Genomic DNA, 20,307 nt, shown 5'->3' with positions numbered 1-20,307 from the left:
CCAAGGCTGGGAGCCAGGATGAGTTTACAGAGCCTGTCCCAGAAAGCTGATTTTAAAACAATGTGTTTTTTCTTTTTTTTTAAATATTAGCGTGGAACACACTGAATTATTTTAGAAATATGTTAACTATGTATTCCATTATTATTAAAACATATATCAAGAGTGTACAATTTATGCATCTTTATAGAAAGAAATCTGCAGTTTTTAGAGCTTCGAAGTGTTAAGAGCTGTTCACAGGTAAATCTTTGTTGAGGATCAGATCCTCGGCTGCAAAGAAGGGAGGGTCTTATCGTGCCCTCAGGGGAGAACCACAGCTTGAAAATGAGTTCAGTGCCAGAAAACCCTTCCTCAAGGCAAAGCCTTCTTTTATAATCTGTTCCCTAATACAAAAGTGCATTAATACAAATATGGCGAGTGGATGAATCTAATTTGTCATGTTGCCTCTGGGCAGACTAGATCTAACTTTTAGCCTAATTTCGTTACTCGGCGGTTAAGTGAACCATCTGATCTTGTACCCCGTGGTCATTACTAGCTGTTAGAGGTGAAAAGTTCACTGCTTTGACAGATTTTCTCTTATGAGTAGTTGCTTTGATTCTTCTTCCCCTGAAATTACGGTTTGGCCTAACGCGAGGTAAAAGCCTACGCTTAGGAAGCATAATTGTGTGCTTTATTAGATTTATTAGACCAGATTTATATCTAAGGCCTATTAAAAGGTCTACAGAGTTCTACCAGCATTACCTGTCTTTATATATCCCCCCTCCTTGCCTCTTTAGGTTCATACATCTCTAACACAACAGGAGTCTCAGACCATGGCTGAGATTCCTGGATACTCCAGGGAGGTTTACACTAGGCATAGGTGATCTCCTAGCATTAGTCTTCATCTTAAATATAATTCCCTCACAACTGCCCTATCATTTTTTCCCTTATTAAAGTAATTTTACAGTTCCATTAAAAATCTCTCCTCTCCTCCTCCACTCACAGCATAGAACTCTTGAAACTCTTGAGTAAACATCCTAATTTTGTAAGTAAGTGTTTCTATGCTGAAATGTTGGTTTAAAAAAAAAAAGGTGGCTGACTTTTTCTTTAGGATTTATGTTCCTCTGAAAGGGGTAAGTATAGGAAGACTGAGGCTTCTTGGGTTTCTGTAATTTAAGGATGAAAAACCTTGCTGAACAATTATGAGTCTTCCTCTCTCTGACTTCCCAGATATCACTGCAGGTTTACCTGCCCAGTAATTAGCTGCAGGGGAGGGCAGTGCTCATGAGAAGTGCATTTAACCCGGAGGCTGAGGGGACATGGTTGTTCCCCCCAGAGCACCGTCCTGCTGCATGAGAAGGTGCAGGGTTGTAGGTTGCCCCTCCTGGCTCTGGGGCCACTTGCTGTAAAGCCATACAAGCACGTCCTCACTAGAGCTGCCACTGGACCAGTGCTGTGTTAAAGCTTTCTTAATCTTGGACTGCAATGCTGTTAGAATTGCTTGGAGTCTTGCACTGTGACCACAGAGAAATGTCCCCGTGAAATGTAGTACCACCATCCTACACCCAGAGAGAAGCTCACCCCGGACACAACCTACTCCAAATATAGTGTATAGCAATTTTAGCAGCAGACATGCTGAGAAATCAAGATAGGAATTATAGATTTGGAAGAAAAATGCCAGGAAAGGGAGTCAGAGAATAACTGACAAAAATCCTTTTGTAGCCACTTAATCTATGCTAGAAAATCAATGCAGAGGGGGAGAAAGAGGGCATTTTCAAGATGTGCTGAGACCAAACTGGAGTCATCAACTGAAAATTAAAACAAGTCTCAAAATGCAGACCAGGAGAAAATGCGGCACCAAGCAGCAGTGGGAGGGAGTGAAGCTGGAGCAGGTCCGTGCCCGTACGTTGGCTTCAGGACTGACAGCAGTGCTTTGGCTCCCGTCACCAGGGCAGATGCATATAAATTGAAACAAATTCACCTGAGACTTGCGAGGAGGGTGAGGAGAGCGGAGAGCGTATTTTTCCAGCAAGAAGCGATGGAAGACAGTGGTTTGTTCAGCCTCGCAGAGCAAAGGTTAAAATGGATATGACTGTTCTCTACAAATACAGGGGGGAATAAAAACTGGGGAGAGAGAACAGGTATTTGAGAAAAAAGACAACTTAGGCATGAGATCAAATGGGTATAAGCTGACCTAGGCCGCAAATTAGAGGAGGAGGTTTGCTAGTCATCAGAGGAGTGAGTTACTGAAACAGCTTGTCGATACGACAGCCTAACTGATACCTGAGTGAAAGGCCTGATATAAGGTGGTTACCAGCGGTCACAGGAGACTAGACTTGCCCCTCAAAGTCCCATTAGGTTCCAATGTCTGCTCTCCTTAACAACAATGGGATCAGAACATCATCTTCTCCCCAACCCCAGACAGGGGTGGTTTTTCCTATGACTTGAAATTGCGCAAGATTTTTTCTCAAAAAAGAGTCCTTGCTTACTTCAGAGAATGGAGGTGGTGGTGTTCAAATCCTTAGAAAAAACCTGCCACTGACTCTAGTTAGCAACATGATCTTGAAAATCTTGAGATTTGACCAGTTTCTATAATACGTAAAATCTTTAATCAAAATCATTGCAATTGTCATTTTTCCACCAGCGGCCACGCAAAGTCCCACTGGGGCAAAATCAGAACAGTGGAAATTGCACTCCCATCTGCAGTATTATCTCACACCCTGGGAAAAATCCCAGAACCCAAATACTGTAGGAACAGATGGGAAACAAAGCAAAACAGCTGATGACTCCACATAATGAGTCTTAATGGCCAGGGGAAAAAAAAAAGCAACAATAACAAAAATCCATTCAGAATATATCTGTTTATTAAGATTCAGCTCAGTGAAGTTTGAAATGGGCAAGGTAATAAACATGCAAACCAGCATTAATACAGTGATAGCAAAGTCAGTTCAATCCGAGAGCTTGGCCGCATCCGTTTGATAACCCTGGGAGCAGCAGTGGCAACAGACACTTCCCCTGCCTTGGGCCATCTCTTCTGAACGGTCTGCATCCACGCAGGGAGCCTGTCACTTACGAGCTGTGGGATTTCAGAGCAATGTAAATGGTGTGAAAATTCGGAACACAGGGAAGAAAATCACCTCCCTTACAGCTGGGTCCAAACCTTCTGTGAGCCCTGATGGCCAGAAAGGGGCCTTGGGTTGCTTTAGTCAACAGGGAGCTAACACAAAACCAAAGCATTTGCCTGAGGCACTCGTGCTGGCTTTTGTTGATGTGCTGTTGTTTTTGGGAACAGCTGGAGGTTTTATCTGGGTGTGCAGTGTAATGAATAGTTATGGTGGATGCTTAAGCCTAGCGGTTAAAGAGTCAGAGACTGCTCTCAACATACCACTGTGCCAACAGGGCATAGTCTTTTGGCCAGCCACAGTGGGAGAAGCATGCCTGTATCTATTTGGGTACCTAACCGCAGTGAGCGAGCATCTCCAGTCGGATCCAGTGACTGGGGAACATGTGAAGGAGCTCAGTTCTTTGTAGAGTTTCTGTTTTCCCCAGTGTCACCCTACTCTTACCCTTGGGTCCAGCAACAGCAAGTAACTTGCAGTAGCACGTTGCCTCCCTGTGACTCGCTTTTCTTTGCAAGATCTGCCTTTCTGCAGCTGCATCTGGGTCACTTCTTGATGTCTGAACTTAATCTTCAGTCCAAGTGACAAAGACTGTTCTCTGCCTTTGCTTGTTCCCTGTGCAGTCACCAAGCACAGCCTGGGAGATGACTGTTCCTTCTCTCTCCCAGGCATCAAAGGAGCGCTTGCTTTTAACCTGCTGCCAGGGCAAACAGGTCTGAAAACCTGGTGCAATTTAAAATTGCCCTGCAGAGAAAGGAAATTTTACCTAACTAACTGCTACATATATATTCTGACCAAACAACCTGGGCTTTTTAATCAAATTTATTTAATCAAAGTTTAATTAAGGATAACTTCAATCAAATTTGGGGTTAAAATTATTCTTAGGATAACATGGATTGCAAGAGCATTACCATCACCAAGTCAAGCTCATTAGAGACTTGGGGAAGTTAGGGTAAAACTTTTAAAGTAGAGCCAAGCATGCTAATTGTGAAAATGTACAATTTATGCATCAAGACACCATTAACTTTTCCTGCCGTGAAGTAGAAATTTGAGCACCTAAAAATGTGATGACCTGCCTAATCGTTCATCAAAAGCCCCCATATTAGGCATTTTGAAATTGCAGCTAAAAACCCTGTTGGAATGCATTGCCCCATGTTGTTGTGTCAGATCATGTGGATTTTTATGTCCCAGATTAGAGTGAAAGGATTTTAAAGTACAGATTAGGGTTTGCCATTATTGCCTCCTGATGTGTGCGTTTTCTAAAGGCCTGATCTTCAAATGAACTTGTTGCTGAAACTAATTGTTGGTTCTCAGAAATGGGATCCTACTCCCAGAAAGAAGGGTATCACAACTGGTATATACTAATGCCGACTGGAACAGTTTTAGATTCAAAAGAGGCCATTTGTGGGGGTGACTTATGTAAGGTTTTTATTTATTCAGACTGGTTCCTCCATATGCCCAGCTGGGCTGTGCAAGGCAGACCTTTCTAGTTGTTATCCTTGGTGTGACCTTAATGTTCCTTCGCCATATGTTTCTGCTTTTATGGGTCATGTTTTATGCCGGTTCACAGTCAGCACCAATTTACTGCAGAAGTAGTAAAATACCAGCAAATAAAAATCAGTATGAAAATGTGTGAAAACTTCTCACTGCCCATGGATGGCACTGGGGTTGCTCTGCTTGTAGCTGGGGTGCATTCCCACATGCTCTGGGGGAAAAGGGAAAGACTCCATGTAAGCTTTCAGTTAAAGTAGCTCTATAATATGCGAGACTTATATTCACTATTTTATTATGAATTATTTCAAACAACAGAGAATTTCTGAATGCTTCTTGGAAATGCTTCCCCCATACCAGATTATGAATGAGACACGTCTTATTAGTAAAGCAGGTGTCCCAGGGACATGCATATCATGTAATATATGCATTATCTAGTAACGTAGATTATTAGCTGTTGAACACTTTTATAGCTTTTGGCCAGAATTCTGCTAATACATCAGAGAGATATGGAAAGGACACGGTGGATCTGGCAGGTCAGCAGGTCCTGGGGAGGCTGCAGGGGAGACGGTGCAGAATACCCTCAGGAGCCAGGAGCGAGGAAAGCTGTGGGGGGAGACCAGAGTTGCAAAGCCAAAGCTGAACCAAGGACTGGAGGGACGGGTAGCTTGGTCCTGGGGGTCCCCTGGGGCAGGGGGGAAATCGGTTGCTCTTTGAGGGTGTCGACAGAGTGGGTTTCATTTGTTTACAGCACTCAATTTCCAGTGCACGGGTGCACAAACACAGACTGGAGGTGGAATGGCAGAACCAGTGCTGTTCAGGCTGCCTAAAATATTGCATTGTAAATTATGTCTTCAGCTGGCTATAAATTTGCCAAAAGTTTAGTAGTTTAGATTAGAGACATGACACTTAATAAAACAAATGGTTTTTCACCGCTTATGTCTTCTGCTGCCCTGTGAAAAATCCACCTACATCTGGCTGAGTTACAAGCCTTTGAAAAGGCAATTCACACATGCTCGGTAGAAACATATTTAATTTTAGCATTTAATGACCTCAAGGATTGTCTCATGCTTTAGCTTGGCCTCCCAGCATAAATAAACTTGTTCAGCTTGAGTTGATGGTTCAACGCTCACATGCGCATCTCCTGTCTAGGCCATGGGGTGCAGAGGCTTTTTGTAATTACAACTTTTATTTGTGATCACAACAACTTTCCCTATACTAGGCTAGGCTGTAGCAAGACACGGAGCCAGGATTTGGAAGGCTGACACCCCATGCTCTCAGGGCTGCATCCTCCCCACTGTTGGCAGGAGAATTGAAGAGATGAGGATTCAGCAGTGAATCCAGCTGGGATACTGGGAACTGGGGTCACTGGGATGGGATTCCCAGGGCAGACTGAAAGATGAGGCAGGCATATCCTTCCATAAAGGACTGGAAGCAGCTGGGCTAGGAAGCACACTTGGTGGACAAGCGAATGGGGATGCTTAGAGGGAGGGCTGATGGACACCAGGAATGATCCTGTGGTTAAGCCTGTTGGGTGCAGCCCTGGAGAAGCAGATCCTGCTCTCCCTCTCTCCCCAAAGCCCCTGCGTCGGCCTGGCAAGTTGCTTAAAGCAAACATCACAGAGATGGTGAGATTGCATGTTGCTTATTTTCAGCCTGCCAAGCTACAGGCTCTGGGGCCTAATTTCCAGGAATACTCAGCGCCCACCTGCAACAGAAATCAATGGGACATGTGCTTTGATCACACAAGCTGCCATGTAATGCTGAGCGCTCTGCAAAATCGGACTCTCAGCACTGGGAAATGGGCACCCCACATTAGAGGAATACTTGGAACCTAATCTCACTGTGCTTCAGCTCTCCACATGCAAAATGGAAGTAAAAAAAAACCTCACAGTCGTACTATGGCAGTAAATGAATTAACATTTAAGAGGCATACAAGTACTGCATTGATGAACTCCACAGAAAAGCTCAGGAGGGAATTAACAAAGGCTATCTTCGGAGCAGGCTTGGAATAATATGCAGGAAATGTGTCACAGAACCACACGCTGAATCGCTAGAAGAAAGCAAAATAAATAGCCACTTATTAGCTCGGCTAATCTACCCTGAGCACTGAGCGAGGAAAGAGCCCTCCAAGAAAGAACAGTGCGTGTTCCTGGGGCTGGGGCGCAACGCGGGGGTCACAACGCCCCCGCGCGCCCGGACGAGTGACTGCTGCTCCCACAATCTACATTTTGGCTTTTCCCGCTGTGGTGGTGTTTGACTTTCCAGCCTAAATAGTACATCTGCAGGGGTGCTTTCATGCTGCAGTGCTGTTCTTGCTAAGGACAGGAAACTTCTGATGTAGGATGGGGGAGTAAGAAAACTGATGCCCTTTGCTCTCGGGTTGCATCTTCCCTGTTACTGCCACACAGAAGCAAAGAGACTATGATTCAGTGACAAACCCGGTTGGGATACTGGGAACTGGGGTCACTGGGGTGGGACCAAAAAAGGCAGACTGAAGGATGAGGCAGGCATAAAGTACTGGAGTGCCTGAGCAAAGGCACTGGAAACTGTTGGGCTAGGCACCTTCCTTGGTGTGCAAGGAAATGGGCATGAGCAGGAAAAGCATGAATGGTGTTGCAGGAGGGTATGTATGTGTGCAATATTCATAAAGTGGGAGAAGAAAATTTTCTTCATTACTTGGACTGTATTTCTTTTGTTTGGATATAATATAAATTATTTTCTTCATTACTTAGCCTGAATTTCTTTTGTTTGGATATCATATTCTGCACAGTCTCACTGAAGCTGCTGTAAATTGGTGCTGACCGCTGCTGCAGTGTTGTCTCTATTCGGCCTCATGACCAGGCTTACCTTATTGCACCCCAGGGGCTTAAGGGTCTTCCAGGAACTGTGGAGGAGTCAGTCTGTAGCAGAGAAAGGAAACACAGAGGACAATCTCTCACCCACGCCTTTCCCCTGCCCTGGACTTAGGATGTGACCAAAGCAAGATCTTGGCACAGAAAGTCAGAAGACTTAGAAGCAGGAGCTATGAGGCACATCCACACTGATAAATCAAAAAAGACCAAGGTGTGCACCCTAATTCCAAAGCTGGTGGCACAGACCGACTCCTGTCTCTATTGCATTGCTCGGGGATGGCCTCTGCTAGAGGAGTCTGGCTGCATTTGCTCTGCATAGCGCCTGGCTCTGCCTCTCCTCTGGGTCTCAGTGGCCTTAAGGCGTAAGGCTGTATGAGCTATGCCAAATGCTAAGCACTTCTGTATGTTTTCGCAGTTCAGAGTGTCTGCAGTAAGCTGAGAGCTGTGTCACAGCCCACCAGAGAACAGTTTTTATAGCAAGTGCCAAAGGGTATGTGCTGCATCCCCTGGGGTGTGGGTAAGGGACAGGTTGGGACAGGGTACACGGCCGGCCAGGCCATGGCTAGAGCCAAATGCGGTGCCGTGTCACCCATACCACTCTTCGGTGCAGACCCTGCAGTGAGCTGTGCCCAGGGTTTGCGGTGGGGAGAAGCAGCTAGGACCAGCTGTCGGGAAAGGAGGGGCGCTGGCAGGCACAGGGAGGATGAGGGATCTCATGCTGGGCATCGCTCTGTGGCAATCGCCTCTTTAGCGGTGTAGATGCACTCACAGAGACTTCTTCACACATGCAGGTAAGCACAGATCTGGGCCATGGTCGCCCCTGGATTTGATGGGCCAAGGCACTATTCAGAGACCTCTCCCAAGGATGTGCTAAACATCAGGGAGAAAGATGGTCACTGCTGCCAGGGTGGCCACAAATCCAGCTCCTGTTTGGGAAGCGCAGCAGCTTGTCACCGGTGTCCTGTGGGCTAAGCACTGGGCTGGCAGTAAGGTTAAGCCAGAGTTTTCATGCTGCTTTGCCCCCGGACTCACCACCTTGGTGGATCGCTTAACCAGCTCAGCTGTGCCCCTAGACACGGATGTGCTTCATCTCTTTTGAAATGCTGCAGTTGGTGTATCAAAGCTGCCCCTCCGGGCGGGAGGGGGATATAATGCAGAGCTCTCCTAATGCAGAGCCGTGAGCCAGCGCAAGTGCAGAACCTGCAGAGTTGCATTAGCAAGAGATTTCAGCAGGGCTTATTAGCCTGGGCAGAGAGCCACACTTCATGGCTTCCGCGCCGGAGTTGTGCACCGCTGAGCAGAGCTTGCCTGCATCTGCCTGCACCACCTGCGGGAGCATACATGTCTTTCAAGATGCCTTGCCCCTGCAATTCATTTTCAAGTGCTTTAAATACTAAAAGAGTATTTTTTTACCACAATTACTTCACACCTGCATATCTGCATTGTTTCTGTAATACCGGGGAATAAATCCTTGGTTTTCATACTCTTGAGGTGTGTTGCAGAGCACGCTCTGGGGTGCTGCATCCTCCTCTGCAGTCTGATGGGGAGAGGGGAAGGCAGAGAAAGAAATTGCCCTTCAGACCTTGTCAATACAAAAATTCACGGGTGTGATTTTAAAAAAATGTTTTCTCTGCTTATTATGTTCTGTAAAGGGAACGAATAATTGGGAGATGAACAGCCCTGAGGTGCTGGTGAAATGGGAAAGGAATTAGAGGGAAATGAGCAGATGGGAGGTGAAAGGTAGATGAATAGAGTCGCACGATGCGATCTGATTGATTGGCTGCAGTGTGTCACTCTGAGAGCTTGAAGCCTCCTACACTTGGAGAAAAAAACATGCCATCCTCCTCCTTCGTCCACAAAACCCTCCAAAGGAAGCCCAGCACAAACGTAGTATGTCCTCGCTCCTGAGGGCTGCAGCACATCAGCAGTGCTGTGATGAAAAGCATAAAACGAGGGATCAGAGAACTGGATGATGTCTTTTAAGGCAAGCATGCCATGATACGCTGGCAGTTACTGTTGGTTCAGTGCAGGATTTTGGTATTTTATTTTTTATGGGAAACAAAACTGATACCCAACAGACGTCAACTCCTGTGAGCTGATTCGCTCTGGCTGTACTCTGATAAGAGCCTTCTGAAACCAGTGCAGCTAGAAGGCCTGCATCCAGTCGTCTTACAGGGTTTTTGACTGAATTTGAGATAGTTGCATTAAAATGACCACACACACATAAAGCCATCTGCTCTCTTAGAAATTGATTTACATACCTATGTAGTGCTGTCATTTGAAATTTATGGCTGCCCTGCTGGAGAAACAGCTGGATAGTGTTGATTTTCCAGACTTCCAAATATTCTTGCTGAAGAGTAAAACAACCACGGGGGTTTGATTGACACTTTAAATGGAGCACGCTCTCACTCTTTCGCTTCAAAAGTGAGCCTGAGAATTCATTTCTATTTCCATTTTCATTTTGCTTTCCTAAGCAAAGTTACCTAGCCTGGGAACCTAGGCTAGGAAAGTCTATGGGCAATGACTTGTCTGTTAATTACTTCAGACTTAGCTCCCAGCCCATGGTGATCACCTTGTACTTCTACAGGAGCTAAGTCTCCTGCATGTATCACGTTAAAAAAAGACAGGCACAGGGTCTGCCAGCTCGGGGCCCTATACTGACCTTATCTGTGTGATACTTGTGTTAAAATTTAACTCAGCTAGATACCACACACCCAAGCATCTTCCAAACCGGTTACTGAGAATTTTTAGCTGAGAAAGGAGGAAAGCCAAAAGGTTTTGAATTCAGATATACTCATTTATAATTCCAAAGTTGCAGCATATGCAGGATATGTGCCATATTTAGGATGAGTATTGAAGGTAATATAGCATGACACAGTCGTGGCTATGATATGTAGGAAACATTGCCTCGTAAATCATGGAACTTGTTCCCCTTGGTGTTAACAGATGAGAACTCATCAGAACAGGGATCGGAATGTAGGTAACCCATGAATCATATGATATGACCATATGTTTAGAACAGGTCAGATGAATTGCACCCTGGGAACATCTATTTCTCTCTGCAGTTTATAGCACAGAGTGACCATAGATGTCTGATGGTGAGATGAATCACAACACAAGTGACTAAAATGTAATGATATGAGGAGAAGGCCAATGCGATTCCTATTTCCTGCTTAGATGATTAGTTCATATCTGGCCCAGGTCAAAATGACTTGGACATGTCCTGAACATTACAAATTAGTTGCATTCATCGTGCAGAAACAGCAGCACAGGTGAGGCTCTGCTGCCTAAGTATAGGCATCTTGTATGATTTTAGGCACTGTGATGTCCTCTTGGCCTCCATCTGTTAGGCCAGAAGGACATGAGTTTTCTATAAGTCTTCTATAAACCCTGGGTCATAACAGTCAGCCATGGAAGGTTGTCTCAGATATCCTAAGGTGCCTTAAATGGCAGTAGGTATCTATGTTTAGCAGCTGAATGCCATCCACACTGTCAAAGTTGACACCCCAAAGGCATAATGAGCTTGGAAAGAAAATCATTGCCCTGTCAGGATAGAGAAATGTGAATTGGGATGGTTCAGAGAAGCTGGTATTTCTGTGGGCACAGAATCACAAAAAGGTTGAGGAAGGGACCTCTGGAGATCTTCTACCCAAACCCCTGCTCAGAGCAGGGTCAGCTAGAGCAGGTTGCCCAAGACTGTGTCCAGCTGGATTTTGAATATCTCTAAGGGTGAAGACTTCACAACTTCTCTGGGCAACTTATTCCAGTGTTCGTCCATTCCCACAGTAAAAACATTTGTTCTTATGTTAAAATGGAAGTTCCTGTATTTCAATTTGTGCCCATCGCCCCTTCTCCTGTCACTGGGTATCACTGAGAAGAGTCTGGCTTCATGTTCACTACTCCACCCCATCAGGTTTTTAACATACATTGATATGGAAAGGCAGCAAAATAAAAATGCTTTTGTCTGGTGCCATGAACTTCTGCTTGCCATGGGGTACTGACAGAACAGCATCCACAGCATTTACAAGACAAAAGCTTAAACGGAGCTTGCCAAACAAGGAAAGTTCTGTACTGCTCATTTATCATTTTACATCAAAATGGCTTAATCTACTGTGCAAGAGGGTGTTTTGGTGTTTTTAATGCAAAGATGGTTGCAAATTAAAGGGACTAGTCAGGCCAAAGGTACTTTGGTGCCTGACTGCAATTTATTTTTCAATAGGAGATTAAGGTGGAGTTAGATACTCAAACACCTTTCAAGAACCATGGTCAGATTCTACCTGAAAATTTGAAACGTGATGGTGAAGAAAATGTTAATGCAATTAAAACAGGTAGCAGTACTTTTAAAACAGAAACTAGTCTTAGTCTTGGTTCAATACTAGAATCAGCATACAAAAACCCCTAAATATTGTGTAGACTTGCACATACCTAGAATACGACTGCTTTCCTTGAACCGAATATGTGTTAGATACACAAAACCAAGATGAAACCAACAGATAGGTGCATTTTTTCAAACAGTATTTGTCTTATATTAATTTCTACAGCTGCAAAATATAGTTACTTGTCAGTTGAAAGAGCTTTCTGCAATGGTGGCCTATTGCAAATCATCTTTTTTCTGTCATTAAATAAAGTATAGCTATAGAATACATATTCCAGGATGTTCTAGGCCAGCAAAACATATCTCTCACACTGAGTTATTACATTAGACTGTGACCTGCATTGATATATATTGCCAAAATGCTTTTCTGAGCACCTACATTTTTAATATTTACCACAAATGAAGAATATGAAAAAAGTATTTTAGAATTTTGTGGAGAATTGAGTAATTTTCTTTTTGTCCTACATAAAATTTAAGTTAAAAAAAACTGGAAACATTTTTCAGCAAATGAAAAACTGATGCATTTGGAAAATGGAAATCCAAACACGACAGCAAGGCCTTTACTGTGGTGTCGTAGAAAATAGTGATGATTTTTCAAATCATTACTGTGCCCTTCAGATAGATGTCTGAACTGCTTGTTTTAGGATAGGGGGCTAAGCAGCTTCTAGCAGAAAAGGAAAAGAGAGAGAGATTACTGTTGCTGCAGGGCTTGGCAGATACTAAAATCTCAGTTGGATCCCTCTTCATGTTATTCAGGAGGGCTGGGCATAGCACTTGAGTCATCTGGCATCTTGAATTTGGAGGTCAGGTGGGCTGCAATGCATTTACTCGATGCTCCGGCTATTTTGGCTCCGTGTGAAGGTGAGCAGCGTGGGACCTGCATACAGAGTTTGGGATTACGTTGCTCCCAACCTGGCGTGCATCTGAGCAGCAGTATGGGGGAGAAACTGGTATCTTGCTGTTACAGATGCGAGAAATCTTTTTCTGTAATAAGATGAGAGCAGAGATAATCAGCAGTGATCACAAAAAGCACAAAAGGCAAAATTGTGAGATTTTTCGCATTTGACTTAGAGCAGAAACTTTCTGCTGTGTGCTGGCAAATGCTGCAATGGATCTTCAACATTTTATATTCATTTTAGGGCTGTGGGTCAGACAGAAAAGAAAACATTGGTCACAAGTATTAGTTGGGTACTATTTAATAAAAATTTAATCTAGTAGTCCAGAAAAGAATATAATGTGATTTGAATCCATTCTGTATCAACTGTATCAGTTTCAAAGCCACATGATTAGTTTTTGCTGCCATATACTACAAATATGTAAATTGCCATTTTGCATAATCTCCTGAATCAGCTGCTTTTCTATATTAAAATGCAGTCATAAACATTATGCATGTCACATTACTGTAAAAAATACACAGTGAAAATGTTTGGGCAAACATATTTTCTTTGAAAATTTTGGCATAAAGATCTTCCCATTGAACATCCAGGTTTTGTTATCTCTCTTTGGAGATTTTTTTTTTAATGAAAAATTTTTATTATGCTGTAATGAAAGCTCTGAGCATAAGAATAAGAAGAATAATGATAAAAGTTATTCACAGTCATGGTATTCAGTCCTGATCAAGTGCTGCAGTACCAAACAATGCAATTTATTAATGATTCTTATCAAAAGAGAGGTGATATCTCATGAAATAGCTAAGGCTTAAACTGAGGTTACCATAATTAACAACTGGGAACTACAAATACGTCCTGCAGGGAATGAGGGCTACCCCTAATTCTAAAAGCTATCCATGAGAAAACTGGCTCTTTAAAACGATACTACGCACTATGCAAATGCCTGGGCTGGATGATTCTACCCCTATCTTTGAAAAAGTTCCTGTTTTAAAAGTGTGCGATTCACAGAGTGATTTTGCTCTAAAAATTCATTGCCCACTCCAAACTGGGATTCAACTCCTAGTCCAAACCAGAGAAAATGGAGGGTAACAAATCTCTCTAACAATAAACTCATCAGTTCATCCTTCCATAGCTCAGTCAGCAAACACTGGAGCACACAGACCTCAGAAAATGAAATAGTCTTGAATTTTCCCACTAGTTTAAGCCCATTCAGCTTTTGTCACTGCAAGAAATCATGATGCTCCACTTTCTGTAGTGTTTACTTGTTTTTTATGTGGTGTGGGGTTTTTTTGTCCATTAGGAGCAAAGGATAAACTATACTTCCCACCTTGAAGACAGAAATTAATTTAAAATGGACTAGCCCTGAATAAAGTTCTCCTTCAAGGTTGTAGACAAGGAGATAAAGATAAATTGCGGGACTGGGCACACCAGAAGCTCCCTTGTAGTCATATTAATTCTGGCTTCTTCACTGATCTTCAGTAACTTGTGGAAGTTCTGCCCCTTAAGCCCCTACATCAGTAAAATGCGATTTATCTACTTGTCTTTCTCGAGATTTGTAGCAAGCATGAGCTGAGACTCACTCCTGCAAGCACTTGTACAAATGACTTTGCTTTCCAGTAAGCAGTTGCACAAGCAGTTTTGCCTAGGAAGACATTAAGCACCAACAGACCTCGTGGTTTCTCAGGACCAGGCCTTTAAGTTGGTGAGTACGTTCAGCATTATGGATAGTAGCTAAGCACTATTTTGAAAGCATTTGAGATATGCAATAAGTCACGTCCCTGTTCATATTCAAAGGAATGCTTCTCCAATTCCTTTTGCATTCCACAGAAAAGAATTAAAAAGCCATAAAGATGAAAATGGAGAACAGCAAAAATCATAAAGTGAAGCAAAGGACTCCAGGAAGGTGAGTGCTTCTGCAGCCTTCACTAGCATGCGTCTCTTCTTGCTTTCAGGTCCCAGTCTGTGGTGGAAGCCGGCACGCTGAAGCACGAAGACCAGGGGGAAAGCGAGAACACCCAACCGCTGCTGGCTCTGGACTGAGCTCCCACACGCCCAACACGCAGAGATACATTAACAGACTTCCACCGTACCAGAAACCCACAGGGCACACAACACACACACAAACACACGCACACACGTGTTTCGCTTGAGAACAAGTCCTTCATGTTTCTTGACCAAGTAACAACTGTCACCAGCCATCTGTCCGCGCGGCCGACGCTGAACAAAAACTGAGAAATTTCTATTGACGCAGGAGTCTGTCCATATACAAAGAATTTCTTTCTTTTTTTTTTTTTTAACTTATGACATTAAAATACTGGAAATGATGGGACTGCATTCTCTGTTTAAAGAAACCAGGGTGTGTCAGTAGAAGTTTTCCTGAAGCCTCCAGCAGGGATGCTCAGTTTTATAGAAGCAAAGGTTAAATGTGTTTTAGAGAAATGCATCTCAAATTTAAACTTCGCACTGTAATTAGCAGTTTAGTCTGGCTCGGAGGGCAGAAATAGCAGCATCTATTGCTCAAGTTTTACAGAAGAATTTTGCATTAAGAAAACTAAAAAAAAAAATAAATCAGTGCCAGCATAATGCCATTCAACATGACACTTTGTGACTGCCTCATCCATGCTGCTTACAGGGGGTCAACTTATTTCAGTATCTAGCAAAAATTATTCTTAACTTTTGAAGCCCTTATAAAACTGTCAGCTAAGTGGAATGAGCTGTGTGGGCAGCAGACGCACACAATTTGAAATGCAATTATTTAATTTTAACGATGTGTTTTTCCACAGGCAACTCGGGAGCCTATTAGATGTGTGTGTGTGTGTGTGTGTGAGTGTGCGTGTGAAGGGGGGGTGCTAGGGAGACCCACTGGACACATTCACCGGTGATTAATGGTTCAATCCAGATTGTTTCATTTAGGTCACAACGGCAAATGAAAGCTCTGCAGAGCCATTTACCCCCTTCCCTCCTGCAGTCAGTGAAAGGTGTAGCCAGAAGGGTATGCTGATTGCAGATGCAGGCCATGGTTAAAATGAAAAAGGAAAACTTAGAATTAATTATTCAGTACAAGCTTCTGCTAGAAGGAAATGTGGAAGAATAGAAGAACTGAAATGCCAAAGATCAGTTTGTTATTTCTCTATTTGCTCTAGCAGCAAAGACAGTCCCATCCCTTCATTGAAATGGAAAGCAGATTAAAGAAATAAAAGAAAAATCGTTATCAAATTGCATGTGCAGTGACTTTATTTCCTAAAACGGTTACAACCACTGTACACACCTTTAGTCTTCAATTAAATTGCCATACATTGACAATGTACTGGAACAAGCAGTTGGCAACAACATATCAAAGGTAGCAGTGTAAACCATATATATAAAATGAGATGATAATGGGCACAAGAGTTTTTAATGTGCCTCTGGAACACCCACTGAATTCATAAGTGATACACTGAAGTGGAGATATAGTTCAACTGGACACGGTCAACCCTAACAGATGGAGTAACAAAATACTGCCTTTACCTACAACAACATTTTATGCCCGCACAGGGCAGAAGGGACATCCTGCCAGATCCTATCAACACACCTGGCATTTACCCGCTAGTGTTCGTACAGAATAGCCTCATTCAGACTAACCTTCTTCTGCAGCAGCATGTCATTGATACAAAGCCTGGCCTCCACGATAGAGAGCGAGTCTTTAAGGCGTGGATGGTCCCAGCAAGGCAACACAGGAATTAGAAAAAGAAGCAGAAGCTTGCAGGAACATTAAACAAATAAGATGACTGAGCTCATTTATCTTTGGGATTTCTTCCATTCCCCCTCCCCTGGCATTACACCTGCTACAGAAAACTAGGATGTCAACTCCTGGAAACAGGACACAGCTCCTTTCCCTTCCCTTCCCTGGGCTCACGAAGACTCACAGGCATTTGGATTTGTCACAGAGAACTTGCTTAAAGCAGAAAGTAAAAAACCAACTGGACAAAAAAAAAAAAAAAGACAGACATTGCCTATTAACTGCAGCATTAATGAAGAAATACTTTGGTTTACAATTTTTCTTTGTTAATACACTTACTTCCACTGTCATTGAGCCTTTGCGATGACCTGTTACAATCACTGTTCATGCAAGTGGGACTTGTTCTGCCCAAGCAGTGCAAGTATCACTGAAATCTAGTCCTTCAGGATTAAACCTTGCAGAAGATTAGAATTATTTACTTTCTTTAGCTATGACATGAATAAATACATACGATGCCTTGTATATATCCGTATGATGCCTGTATTTAACTGTAGGATCTTATACAGACTCTGTGCTTGCAAGCAAGGTAACTACAGGCAGGAAGGAATCGACCTCCTAACATCATGACATCTCCTGCCTTACAAAGAGGAGACTGTATCACCCTTCTCTGTCATTTTCCTCTGTAAATAAATCTAAAGAAAAAAAAAATTTAAATTGCAATGGTTCTCCATTTTAAAAACATTTCCATTCACTTCCTCGATTGACATTTCCGATGTTGAAAAACTTTTCCAAAATGAAATACCGGTTGGCAAACAGGAATACCTAAAATAATATACCACTTATTCACTGCATAATTTCTGTAGTTTGCTATATATATATCCCCCCCATGTATATTGCTAATCCAGTAACCGTACCTGACAAAAAAGATATGCTCTCAGCTCCTTGAGAGACAGGCACAGAGTAGATTCCCTTCGGTGTTGCAGGAGCTGTTCATAATACACCTTGTCATGTTCAAGGCACTTATGATTTTAAATGGCCAATATGTCACTACATAATTTAACAAACAGCGTTACTCCGGCACACACACATCGTGGGTGGATTACTTTAATCTATTTGCCAATTTTATCTATTTGCCAATCGCAACCAGAAAAGATAAAGTATGAGCCTTCAAAGGAACAGTGAAACAATCTGAAGGACGGCATGGATTTTTACAAATAAGGCTCCAAAGTTTTTACCACTCCTTTAGTATTTACTCTGAGCTATAGAAACTAAAATGCAACATTAATAAAAACATTCCTAAACCACAAATTTTAGTTTCAACAGTCCTTGATTTCTTCTTTACAAACTACGTCTTTATTTTACAGAATTACAAAATAGTTATAATTTGTACTGCTTGATCACTTTACAGAGATACAAAATACAGCCTCGGACTAAACAACTATCAGGAGATTTAAAAAACTTTTTTACTATGACCCCCCGCAATAACGAGTACCTTATTTCCAGTTTTGCACAATTCTCCTAAAGCTCTCCAAAAGTATTTTTATATTTTCTTAAGCGTGAAACTTATAAACCTTTTCAGCTTTCATGATGATTAACTGAAAGCTGTTACTTTGTTGTATATTGTGTATAGTCTCAGTGTTATTTCTGATACAAACAACACATTAAAGCCTAATTATCATAGCTGTCTAAAACTGATTCTTGATCAGAGAGGGTTTATCAGTTTAATAGTCAAAAAGGAAATTAAAGTGCACACCTCCAGAAACTGGTTACACTAATTTATGGTGCAATCACCACATGTTACATGGCATTACAAGATTTAATTACCTAGTAAAATACAAAATCTGAAAAGCATTCAGTTTATGGGAATGCAAGGCTCTTATCTGTGTTCTGCTTCAGCAAACATGGCAATCTGGTCACGATACTTAGGTACCACGACGTGGTCTCTGCAGTACAAAACCACTGAACGTTAAACAAACAACATGACTCTTCAGTGTCTTTTGGACAACAAAGCCAAAGCTGTGGGCACTAAGTAATGGCTCCTTGCTTAGTGTTTGTCTCTCACAACCCTCGGTAAGGATGCCACTGCTCTTGACAAGCCCTGAGCATCCTAGGACACCTATCCACAGCCAGGTGGTTTTGCAGGCGAGTAGGTAACAGCCAGCCCCAAACATCACCAGGGCACCTCAGGTCTCTCTTTCCTGTTAGTGTTCTTAGAAGTTAACAGTGGAGGGCCCTGCACCCTCCATCTCCCATTAAACAGTACAGGCCCAAAGGAACAGGGAACTGCTTAAACATCCAACCAGTTTTCTTTCTTGAAAGTAGGCCTTTTTACCATATAGTAAATTCCGTACGGCAAATACAGAGCATACTGTAAACAGTACGGGGATAAGACTACTTCAGCATTATGTCGTACACTTCAAGACAAGGAAAACACCATTAGGTCAATTAAAGGAACATTCTAGCACTCTGTAGGATGCTGACAGCAGAAGTTAATACAAGTTAATAACCTGAAGCTCTTTGTCTGCTCTGCGTTCTGGCAGGGAACCAAGTTAGGCCTTGTCCTTCTGCCCCAAGCACAAGAAATTCTTCATACATTTTTTTCTGCCGAATGACCACCCAAAGGCAGCCGAGAAGGAGCCCCTGGAAGGAGGTGCCCCAGACTCTCGCTGGGTAGCAAATGGATATCACAACACAAGCTTTTGTAACGATAGGAGAAACAGCAGTTCACCACATAATCCTAAGAGCTGTCAAGCTCTTTAAGATCTGAGCCTACAGATGTCACATTTGCTCAATATCTTCCAAAATCACATTATCAAACTGCAGGTTGCCTGCTAACTAAGAAAACTATTTTGTTTTAGAAGAACAAAGCTTCACTAAGCAGCTGATTACGCAAGTTTCTGTTTGCATTTCCAGGAAGGCAAGAGAAGGCCACACTTGGCAAAAATGAAATCTGTTAATGTATAGTGTTTTCCTTCTGCTGATAGCTAGAGATGCACTTATATATATATTGTTTTATTAAAAAATAGTGGTTGATTAAAGAAGATTTGTTCATAATTATGCTAGAAAAATACAGTTACTCAGGTAGAAAAAAAATACAAACCACACATAACCCATTCAGACATTATCTACAGTTGATAACAAAGGGACATGTTCTATGCCTAAAGCAGCTAACATCACAACTGCATACTGATTTTCAAAGTTGGTTGTGTGCATATGTTTGTAAATATCTGATATGTTGCTTCTCAGATAAAAGTCTAGAAGTATTTCCCAGATATGGAATCACAAATCTTGTGCCTGAACATGGCCAGGCAGGTGCCATGGTTTTGTACACATAATATAGGTACGGCAAAAACATCTGCACATTCCTCAGTTTGAAAATCCAGACCTATTGCTCTTTGGCTGACAAGATTTGTATTTTCAGACTTGCAGCCAGAAAAACAATACATATCAGTGCTGTATCAGTATGAAACAAGACATGGCTTTTTTTTTTTCCCCCTCCTTCTTTTTTTCCTTTTTTTAAATCAAGTCCTCTGTGATTGCAGAATGTTGTCCTTATCTTTTCTAACCCTTACAATACTTCTTCGTATGCTGGATAAATTACTCCTATTTGCATACTCCGAAGGGATTAAAGCTCCTCTGCTCCAGACATCAGAAGGAACCCCTTAAATAGCAGGAAGGGTGCGTCTCTGCTGTGCTGTTAACTCAGGGTGCCACACATCCACAATGAATATCAGGCGATAATTTTCAGCATCCTGCCATACTTCATGTTCGAAAGAGTCATCAAAAATAAGAACTTTCCCTTCTTCCCAGGTTCTGCAACACAAAAAAGAACATGCTTTAGGGTAATATTTGAAGTGCCGTGGAGCAGGCAAGCTATATACCA

The 20,307-nt window shown here is 42.5% G+C and overlaps 2 protein-coding genes across 3 annotated transcripts in view; one reads left to right on the top strand and one right to left on the bottom strand.

Annotated features, from left to right (window-relative positions):
• Positions 1-15,919, top strand: part of CLVS1 (clavesin 1) — a 106,488-nt gene extending 90,569 nt beyond the window's left edge. The window contains exon 6 of the mRNA XM_075141789.1: positions 14,659-15,919. Within this exon, the coding sequence (XP_074997890.1) occupies positions 14,659-14,746 (88 nt within the window). The 3' untranslated portion in view covers positions 14,747-15,919. The remainder of the gene's footprint in view (positions 1-14,658) is intronic.
• Positions 15,920-19,936: 4,017 nt separating this feature from the next.
• The window catches only part of ASPH (aspartate beta-hydroxylase), a 118,222-nt gene continuing 117,851 nt past the window's right edge, over positions 19,937-20,307 (bottom strand). For both annotated transcript variants that reach the window (XM_075141786.1, XM_075141785.1), the window contains one exon: positions 19,937-20,237. In XM_075141786.1, coding sequence (XP_074997887.1) covers positions 20,087-20,237 — 151 coding nt within the window. In that variant the 3' untranslated portion in view covers positions 19,937-20,086. The remainder of the gene's footprint in view (positions 20,238-20,307) is intronic.

Source organism: Calonectris borealis, chromosome 2 (genome assembly GCF_964195595.1).
Source record: "Calonectris borealis chromosome 2, bCalBor7.hap1.2, whole genome shotgun sequence".
In the NCBI taxonomy this organism is placed as follows: domain Eukaryota; kingdom Metazoa; phylum Chordata; class Aves; order Procellariiformes; family Procellariidae; genus Calonectris; species Calonectris borealis.
Note: the sequence above shows the minus strand (reverse complement) of the source record. Positions and strands in the feature narration are given on the sequence as shown.